The 10,788-nt window shown below is 22.3% G+C and overlaps 1 protein-coding gene across 1 annotated transcript; it reads left to right on the top strand.

The window, feature by feature from the left end:
- The first annotated feature begins 529 nt into the window (after positions 1-529).
- Positions 530-10,491, top strand: LOC117173232. Its single transcript, XM_033361693.1, has 4 exons — positions 530-854; positions 3,382-3,568; positions 9,902-10,073; positions 10,274-10,491. The coding sequence occupies exons 1-4, from the start codon at positions 696-698 to the stop codon at positions 10,428-10,430; spliced, it is 675 nt and encodes a 224-aa protein (XP_033217584.1). The 5' UTR covers positions 530-695; the 3' UTR covers positions 10,431-10,491.
- Positions 10,492-10,788: the final 297 nt, after the last annotated feature.

The following is a 10,788-nucleotide window of genomic DNA, read 5'->3' as shown; positions in this document are numbered from 1 at the left end:
TCTTAGCAATAAAAAAAGATTTATATTTAAAAACAAATTTTGAAAATGAAGTTTTGCGGCCACTCTGAAAATGAAACTTCTCATACACTTTACGGAAATTATATTCTCATCTTTATTTAAACAAAAGAAAAACACGTCACGTAATTTGTGAATGATCCTTAAGACGGATATGTTTTTTTTCTTCCTAAATTAATATAATGAAACAATTAAAAGATAAGTACTGTTCGTTCTGCATTTCGCTTCAGGAAGTGCAATCGAAAGTGACTTATTCTCTTCCTTATTTTATAGAAAATGAAAGGAAAATGCACTTGTACGACGTCAATTATTATTTGTCTCGTCTCAATTTTAACATCCGGGTGTCAGGCTCATTAATTTTTAGAACGCGAAAAAAAACCCATTGTGATTTTCACACGAGAGGACAGGCTAATCAGTATGTCTTTTTAGCCCGAGAGTGGGCATGTAAGTTATACATAGAGTCCCCTTAGAATTAGCCACTTCATAAATATGCCTACTGTAATATTGGTTGCTTCGGACAACAAATAAATGGCGTGAAATCACATCCGACAATTTTTTTTAACAAATTATTTTCTTAAATATAAGGAAATTTCGGGTATTTAAGAATTTCTAAAATTAAACAATTTCTGAAATTAAAATAATTTTTTTATACTGCATTATTCTTTCTAAAGTCAGTGAAAATGAGGAATCCGCCGATTTCTGTGATTTACGTAATAGTAATTTACTTTTTTGGACCTTTTAACCTTTTCAAATTTGGAAGTTTTTTACAACACGGTCCAGAGATTAAGGAAAAAAGTGCACGGCTTATTTCCTATGATTCCAAACTTGGGAAAATTGATGTAAGTAATTTTTAAAATGTGTGAAAAAAATCATAGCATAAGATATCAGGCTTGCTAAAAAATTCCAATTTTAAAATTACTGGAAAAACTTTTAGTGTTAAGTTTAGTGCTAGTGAAATTTTGAAATAAATAAATTACATTTTTAACGAAAAGTTCAATTTTCAACCAAACAGATTAATTTTCAAGAGAGAAGATAAAATTTCTATCAAATACATCACCTTTCGGCTCGAAATGTAACAGTTACATTTTCAGTTGAAAAAATTAATTATCAATTTAAAAAACTAATTTTCTACCAAAGAAATGAATTTCCGACTGAAAAAGATCAATTTTCATTCCAAAATGTAATATATACATTTTTAGTCAAAAAATGGGACATTGCTCAACAAAATAGTTACATTTTAAAACAAAGAAATTCCTTTTCAACTCAAATGAGAAGATTAAATTTCTATCGAAAAGGATAAATTTCAATAGTTAAAAAATTAATTTGCAAATTACTAAAGAACTATCCAGCAGAGAAATGAATTTTCAACTAAAAAGATGAATTTTCAACCAAGAAGATTGATTTTCTACTAGAAAATATTCATTTTTTATAAAATAGTTACATTTTCAACCAGAAAAATTAATTTTTAACTAAAATGATGAATCTTCAACCAAAAAAAAGAATGTTTAATCAATTAGTTGAATGTTTAAACTAAGAGATTAATTTTTTACCAAAAAAAAAGACATATTTCCAACCCGAAATAGAATAATTATAATGCTATAAACATAAATTTTCCACAACAAAAAACCAGAATTTTCAACAAAATAGTTCAATATTCAGAAAAAAATGTTGAACCAAATAAAATAAATTTGCAACGAAATAGTTAAATTTGAAGTTAAGAAATGAATTTTTAACTACGATGATGAATATTTAACCAAAAAAAAAATGAATTTTATATGAAAAAATATCAATTTTCAATCAGTCAGATGAATGTTCAAATTTGCAGTTAAAAAAATTAATTTTCAATTTAAAAATTCATTTTTAACCAAACAAATGAATTATTAACTGAAAAGATAAATTTTTAACACATCATATAGGTCCCAATCAAATATTTTAACTTTTAAATTAAATTTAAAAATGAAAAATTTGAATTTTCAAACAAATATGGAATAGTTAAATTTTCAGCAAACAAACCAAATTTCAAGCGGAAAACCTATTTTTCAACGAAATAATTAATTTATAAACCAAAATAAAGGTTTTTCAACCCAAATGATAAATCATCAACCAAAAATAGAATAACTAAAATTTGAGAAAAATAATTTTCCAGTGGAAAAAAAACACGTATTTTCAACCAAAAAAAGAAATAGTTGAATTTTTAGTGAGGAACTTGATTTTCTACCAAATAAAATAAATATTCAACGAAATAGTTCACTTATCAGTTAAAAAAATTACTTTTCAATGTAGAAAAATAAATATCCATCCAACAAATCATTTTTTAACTAAGAAGATAAATTTTCAACTAAAAAGATTTATTTTCAACAAAAAATGGAATAGTTAGACTTTTAAATAAAAAAAATATTTTTAATAAAAAGAAATAAATTTTCAAACAAAGGGATAAAATTTCAACCAAGAGGATTAACTTTTTACGAAAAAATTCATTTTGATAATAAGGCATGATATTTTAACCAAATTGTTCAATTTTCATTTACAAAAATGGATTTCCAACAGAAAAGTGTATAGTTAAAGTTTCAGTAAAAAAACAGAATTTTCAAAAAAGTAGTTAAATTTTTTCTACGTATAAATTTCTACAAAAAAAATTTAATTTTCATCTAGAAATATAACTTTTTAACAAAAAATTTAACAGTTTAATTTTCAGTTTAAAAAATTAATTTTCAATCAAAATAAATGAATTTTCAACCAAAAAGATAAACTTTTAACTAAGACTAATTTTTTACCAAAAAATTGATTTTGATCGAAACAAAGAGAAATTATTAAAATACATAACTTTTTAACCAAATAGTAGAATTTTAATTTAAAACAATGGATTTTCAAAAAAAATTAAATCTGTAGTAAAAAAAAAAGAGTTTTCGAAGTAATAGTTGAATGTTAGCAAGAATTTTCAATAAAAATAAATTAATTTTCTATCCAAAAGATCAATTTTCCACCAAGAAGATTAATTTTCAACCTAAAGAATGACTGCTTAACAAAATTTTTGTATTTTCAAAAAAATAATAAAATTAACTTCAACTTTAGTTTACCGAAAAATCCCCGACTTTCCCTGAATTTCTGGATTACCTGAGATGTAGAAACCCTAGATATTCGTCTATTTTCTCAAAACGAAATTAATTTTTAAATTCACATAAATTAACTATTTAATTGCTAAATTAACTTAATTAAAAAATTTAATTACTTCCTCATTATTTTTTCAGACTGAAACCAATTTAAAGAGAAGAGATTTTCGTTTTGTTTATAGAAAATGATGCTAAAAAGCAACCGAAAATGATTTTTTTATCTTATTACTTCTTAATTATTTATTTTTATTTTCAGCTCGAGTTCAATGTAGGCGTTCCATTTCTATCAATTCCATTAGAACGCAGTGAATCTTCCAGAGGACCATCATCCCTTTTAAAAGTTAACATAAAAGGAATAACACTTTTGGGAATATTATTCGCCTCTAGCGCATTTGTCATACCACTGTTATTCAAACCTACTTCTCAAGATTCTCAACGTTATCGTAAGAACAAACTTTTATTTTTACAAATATCTAGTCAATCTTAGATAATAATTTTAAATTAAATTAAAAGATTAACAGAGTTGCTACAAAATCACAATTTCGAAATTCCCTGATTTTTCTTTCAGCAAAAAAGACAAATTTTTCATTACAAAATATAAATTTGCATTAACAACTGAAATAATTAAATTTCCAGTTAAAAAGATTTATTTTTAATAAGTAAAAATGAATTTTCAAGCAAATAGTTACATTTTCAATCAAAGAAATAAATTACCAAACAATAAAATTAATTTTCAATAAGAATTTTTTTTAAAATAGTTACATTTTCAGCCGAAGAAGATTAATTTTTAACAAAATACATTAATTTTCAATTAAAGTGATGAATCTTTAAATAATCAAAAATCATTTTTAACCAATTTATAGTCATATCTTGAGTTAAAAAAGTAATTGATATAAAAAAAAATAATTTTAAATAAAGAAGTTAAATTTTTAACCAAAAAGATTAAGAATCTATCAAAAATGATGAATTTTTAATCAAATAACTGAATTTTTAAATTAAGAAGTTCAATTTAAAAAATGAAATAATTAAATTTTTATTTAAAACATGGGGTTTCAATAAGAAGAAATAAATTTTCAATCAATAAAATTAACTTTCAACCTAGACGATTAATTTGACACAAATAAGATGAATTTCGATAAAAACATGAATTTTGAACGAAATAGTTGAATTTTAAAGATAAAAAGATGAATTTGCGACAAAAAAAATAATAGTTAAATTTGCAGTTAAAAAAAGAATTTAAAAAAAACATACATTTTCAATTGAAATGATCAATCTTGAACACAAGAAATGAATTTTTAAACATTTGATATTTAAATTTTTTACCATAAAGATGATTTTTTAATGAAGAAGATTAATTTTCTATCGAAAAAGCCGAATTATCAATAAAATGCACGAACTTTCCATTAAAAAATATAAAATTTTCGACTGAAAATGAAATTTATATGTTCAGTTAAAAAATAATAATTTATATACAGGAAAACAATTTTTCAATAAATAATTACATCTTCAACGAAAACTATTAATTTTCAACCAAAAGTCTGGTTTTTACATTTTAAGACGAAAAAATTATATTTCAAAGGAAACGAATTTTCAACAAAATACTTACATTTTCAACCAAAAAAATAAATTTTCATCCTAAAAGATCAGTTTTCAGCCAAGAAGATTAATTTCTTTCGGAAAAATATGAATTCTTAACCTAATGCGTGAATTTTCAATAAAATAAATCAAATTTTATTAAAAGAAATGAATTTTCAACTAAAATGGTGAATCTGCAACCATATAAATGAATTTTTAGAGAACAAAATCAATTTTCCAACAAAAAATCTAATTTTCAACCAAACATATGAATTTTCAGTTTATAACCAAATAAAAATACTTAAATTTTCAAAGAAATAATATAGATATCAACCAACAAGATTAGCAATTAAATTTCTATCAAACATGATGAATTTTTAACTAAAAAAGATCAATATTCAACAAAAAATGAAATGGGTAAATTTACCGTTACGGACATTTATTTTCAATAAGAATAAATTTATTTTCAACAAAATAGTTAAATTCTCCAATCAAAGAAATTAAATTTGAATCAGAATATTAAACATTCCAACATGAATTAAGATTAATTTTCTACCAAGAACGATTATTTTTTATTAAAATACATGAATTTTTAACTATATAGTTAAATTTCCAACATCTTTTTTAAACAAAATAGTTAAACTTTTAAATTAAAGAAATTAACTTTCAATGAGAATGATATATTTTTGACAAAGGATATTAATTTTGATTAAAATACATGCATTTTTAACCATGTAGTTAAATTTTTAACAGAAAACTATGGATCTTCAATAAAATGGTCAAATTTTGTAACAAAAGAAATGAATTTTCAATTGAAATGATAAATCTACTATAAAAAAAATTGTAAATAAACAATATCAATTTTCTATATAAAACATCGCATTTTCAAAAATATTTATGAATATTTCACTAAAAAAGATACATTTTTAACCAAAAAGGGAACAGTTATATTTTCAGTTGAAAAAAATATATACTAAAAAACGAATTTTTAATCAAACAGCAAAATTTTCAACGAAAAAATGAATTTTTACATCAGAAAGATAAATTTGTAATAAAAAAAAATTAATTTTGATAAAAATACACGACTTTTTAACAAAAAAGATGGGTTAAAATAAATTAAAGAACCTAAATTTACAACTCAAAATTAAATTTTCAGTGGTAAAATTAATTTAGAAAAATAAATTAGTAAAATAAAAATTTTTAACAGGAAGGGATGGATTTTCAATGACATAGTTCAACTTTTAATAAATTTTCAACTGAAATGATAAATCGGTAACCAAAAAAATTAATTTTCAACGAAAAAGATGAATATTTCACTGAAATAGATACATTTTTAAATAAGAATGGAATTTAAAAAAAAAGATTATAATAAAAAACACACTTTTAATGAAATAGTTAAAGTTTCTACGGAAGAAATAAATTTCAACAAAAGAGTTGAATTTTTAACCAAGATAAATAAATAAGGAAACTAAGTGAATAAGTAAATACATAAAAAAGGATTTATCCAAAATATCTCATCTTTATACCAAAAAATATGAATTTTCGACAAAACAGTTGAACATTCAACCAGGAAACGAATAAAGAAGCTTTCAAACAAAAAAATGAATTTTTGATCAAAAACAATGAATTTTGATAAAAACACATGAATTTTTATCAAAAAAATATGAATGAAAAAAATTAAATAGACTTAATTTAAAGTTTAAATGTTAGATTTTCAGTTGAAAAATTAAGTTTCAATAAAAAAATAATTTAAAATAAAAGACTTAAATTTCCACCAAAAGACATGAATTTTTAAACAAAAAGATAATTTTTCAACCAAGAAGATGAATTTTTAAACAAATATATTAATTTTTTCTACAAAATCGTTAAACTTTTAATAAAAGAAATAAATCTGCAACTAGCCCAATTAATTGTCAAGGAAAGAGTTTAATTTCCCATACGAAAATCGAATTTTCAAGAAATTACATGAATTTTTCACTAGAAAAGTTAAATTTTCAGCAAAAATGGAAAAGTTATATTTTTCAGTTGAAAAAATAATTCATCACCAAGAAAAAAATGAATTTTGAACACCATTGCTCATTTGTCAACGAAAGAAATGAATTTTCAACCAAAAATGTAAATTATCAACGAAAAATATGATAGTAGGTATTTTAACAAAAAAAAAACGAGTTAAAAATAGTATTTTCAGCCAAGAAAGATAAATAAAAACAAATTCAGAAATTGAATAAAAAAATTAAATATTAATCCAAAATGTTGAATTTATACTTCAAAAAGATCAATTTCCTGCAAATCAGTTGAATATTCAACCAGGAAACCAATAAATTATTTTTCAAGCATAAAGATGAATTTTGATAAAAATAAATAAACTTTTACCAAAAAAAGATGGATTAAAAAAAATTAAATAGCATACAGTCAGAGCTCAAAAGTTAAATTTTCAATAAAAGAAATGAATTTCAAAACAAAAAGATACATTTTTAACCAAGAAGATTAACTGTCTGCAAAAGAATGAATACTCAACAAAATGAATTAATTTTGAACCAAATAGTTTAATTTGCAACATAAAAGTATGGATTTTCAACTATGAAGACTAATTTTTTACAAACAAAAAAGAATTTTCAACAAAGTATATGAATTTTCAACAAAATCGTTAATATTAAAAAAAAATCTGCAACGAACACAATTGATTTTTAACAAAAGTGTTAATTTTTCACACAAAAATCGAATTTTTAACAAAGTACATGATTTTTCCAATAAGAAATATAAATTTTGAACAAAAAATGGGAAAGTTATATTTTTCAGCTGAAACAATAATTTATAACCAATAAAGATAAATAAAGAAATAAAGTAAATACATAAATCAGGAAAAAAATGTGTATAAAAATCGTTGAATTTTTATGCCAAAAAGAAGAATTTTCTTCAAAACAGTTGAATTTTCAACTAAAAAGAATGAGTGTTTAACAAAATTAGGGATTTCTCAACAAAATAACAAATTGAATTTTTAAAAATATACATGAATGTTCTACTAAAAACGATACATTTTTAACTAAAAAGGGAACAGTTACATTTTCAGTTGAAAAAAATACTAAAATACGATTTTCTAATGAAATAATTAAAGAAAGAAAGAAATTTGGAACAAGATTTGGATTTTTAACCCAGAAAGATAAATAAAGAAATTAAGTACATAAGTAAATATATAAAAAAGGATTTATCCAAAATATTTCATCTTTATGCCAACAAGATGAATTTTCTAGAAAATAGTTGAATATTCAACGAGGAAACCAATAAATTAGTTTTCAAACAAACAAATGAGTTTTTGATTAAAAAAAAAGGATTTTGATAAAAATACACGAATTTTTAACAAAAAAAGATGGTTTAAGGAAATGAAAGAGCCTAAATTTACAGCTCAAGAGTTAAATTTTCAACTGAAAAATGCATTTTCAACAAAAGAAATCAAAATTTGTAACAAAAAGATAAGGATTTTCAACAAAATATTTGTACTTTTCATGCTCTTTCAACTGAAAAAGATTAATTTTCCATAAAAAATTCGAATTTTTAACAATATGCATGAATTTATCATGGAAAAAGATACATTTTTAAACCAGGAAACCAATAAATTAGTTTTCAAACAAAATGATGAATTTTTGACCGAAAAAGAAGAATTTTGATAAAAATAAATGAATTTTCAACAAAGAAGAAAAAGAACGGATTAAAAAAATTAAATACCCTAAATTTACAGCTCAAAAGTTATATTATTAAATGGAAAAGTTATATTTTTCAATTGAAAAAATAATTTCTAACGAAAAAAAAAGAATTTTTAATATATTAGTTCAATTATGAACGAAAAATATGATAGTTGATATTTTAACAAGAAAAACACGAGTTTTGAACAAAAGATTTGTATTTTTAACCAATAATTTAATCAAAATAAAGGAAATAAATTTGTATCAAAAATATTGAATTTTTATGCCAAAAAGAAGAATTTTTACAATACAGTTGAATTTTCAAACAAAAAGAATGAGTCTTTTACAAAATTATGGATTCCTCAACAAAAAAAATTAAATTTTTAATAATATACATGAATGTTCCACTAAAAAAGATACATTTTTAACCAAGAAGAGAACAGTTATATTTGCAGTTGAAAAAAATATACGAAAAACGAATTTCTAACGAAATAGTTAAATTTTCAAAGAAAGAATTGAATTTTTAACAAGATTTTGATTTTTAACCCAGAAAGATAAATAAAGAGATAAAGTAAATAAGGAAATATAGAAAAAAGAATTGACCCAAAATGTTTAAGTTTCATGCCAAAAACACGAATTTTCTACAAAACAGTTCAAGACTTCAACAGGAAACCAATAAGTTTGTTTTCAATCAAATCATTACTTTTTGACCAAAAAAGATGAATTGCGATAAAAATATACGAATTTTTAGCAAAAAAAGATGGATCAAAGAACTTAAAGAGCCTAAATTTACAGTTCAAAAGTAAAATGTTCAGCTGAAAACTGCATTTTCAACAAAGAAAAAAATGAATTAAAAAAAATCAAAATTTTTGACAAAAAGATATGGATTTTCAAGAAAATAATTATACTTTTAATGATTTTTCAAATTAATTTGCAACGAAAAAGATTCATTTTATATAAAAAAAGTCGAATTTTTAACAATATGGATAAATTTACAACGGAAAAATATAAATTTTCAAACCAGGAAACCAATAAATTAGTTTTCAAACAAAGTATGACAAAAACGAAAAAAATAGATTTCACAAAATTAAATAGCCTAAATTTACAGCTCAGAAGTTAGAATATTATATGGAAAAGTTATATTTTCAATTGAAAAAATAATTTCTAACGAAAAAATTTTTTTAATATATTAGTTTAATTATCAACGAAAAATATGATAGTTGATATTTCAACAACAAAAAAAGCAATTTTGAACAAAAGAGTTGTATTTTTAAACAATAAAAATAAATAAAGGAAACAAATTTGTATAAAAAATATTGAATTTTTATGCCAAATAAATGAATTATTTACAAAACAGTTGAATTTTCAACCAAAAAGAATGAGTGTTTAACAAAATTATGGATTTCTCAACAAAATAATTAATTTAACTTCAACCCCAGTTTATCCAAAAATTCCCCCACTTTTTCAGGTTTTCCATGATCTGTAGCAAACATGTTTAAATTGATTTTAAATTAAATTTAGGGATGGACGAGGGTTCTCCGTTGGGGGATGTTGGTGACACAGTAACCGATTTTTTGTTACGTAACGGATATGTTACACCCTGCGTTCAACGAATATTATGTTCATTAGTGACGGGAGTCAAAAACTCGGAAAATCAAACCAGCACTGGAAAAATTATCGATGGTATCGTCAGGTAATAAAATCTAGGATAAATTATGATATAAATTTTTTTATATCCTATCTTTTAATTTATATTATATATTAATTATTATTTATTATATTAGGTTATATATATATATATAATATACATATATATATATACATATAATTTATTTATATTATTGTTATTAGTTTTATATTTTTGTTTAATCTATCGATTTTTTTCTTCAACAGCAATGAATGGCTACAGCAATACGTTAACGGTAGCTTGATAATGGACTTTATCAGAAGAGGAAAAGGAACCGAGAGAGATTGTCTCTCTCACAAAGGATGCCCCTTATCGGAAAAAATAATTGACAATTCGTTAAGAGCCTTAAACATAATTTCTTGAAACCTAAAAAAAATAGTAGATAGGATAGGTTGTCTCAAGTTTATCTTTTAAAATATCATTACAATGTTAATTTATTTATCAAAACCATTTAATTATTTTGAACCTTTCTACTAACATATGATTGTATTCTCTTTCCGAAATTAATATTTTCAATAAAAATACAGTCAGAACAATTTTATAATAGTATTTTTTCATAATAATATATAATAATTTTTTCTTTCAGGTATACAAACAACCTCATACCTAGGAGATCAATTTAACAATTTCAATGCGAAAAAATTGTTCTTTACAAAAAATTAAGTTTTCAACTAATGAGATTACTTTTGTAATAAGAAGACGAATTTTCACAAAAACTCGT

Source organism: Belonocnema kinseyi, chromosome 5 (genome assembly GCF_010883055.1).
Source record: "Belonocnema kinseyi isolate 2016_QV_RU_SX_M_011 chromosome 5, B_treatae_v1, whole genome shotgun sequence".
Classification (NCBI taxonomy): Eukaryota; Metazoa; Arthropoda; class Insecta; order Hymenoptera; family Cynipidae; genus Belonocnema; species Belonocnema kinseyi.
This window is presented reverse-complemented; position numbering and strand designations above follow the sequence as displayed.

Coding starts and splice junctions, on each gene's coding strand:
- LOC117173232 (XM_033361693.1), top strand. CDS start 696: ATGAGGAATCCGCCGATTTCTGTGATTTACGTAATAGTAATTTACTTT. Junction 3,569..9,901: donor TCAAGATTCTCAACGTTATC/GTAAGAACAAAC, acceptor AATTAAATTTAG/GGATGGACGAGGGTTCTCCG. Junction 10,074..10,273: donor ATTATCGATGGTATCGTCAG/GTAATAAAATCT, acceptor TTTCTTCAACAG/CAATGAATGGCTACAGCAAT.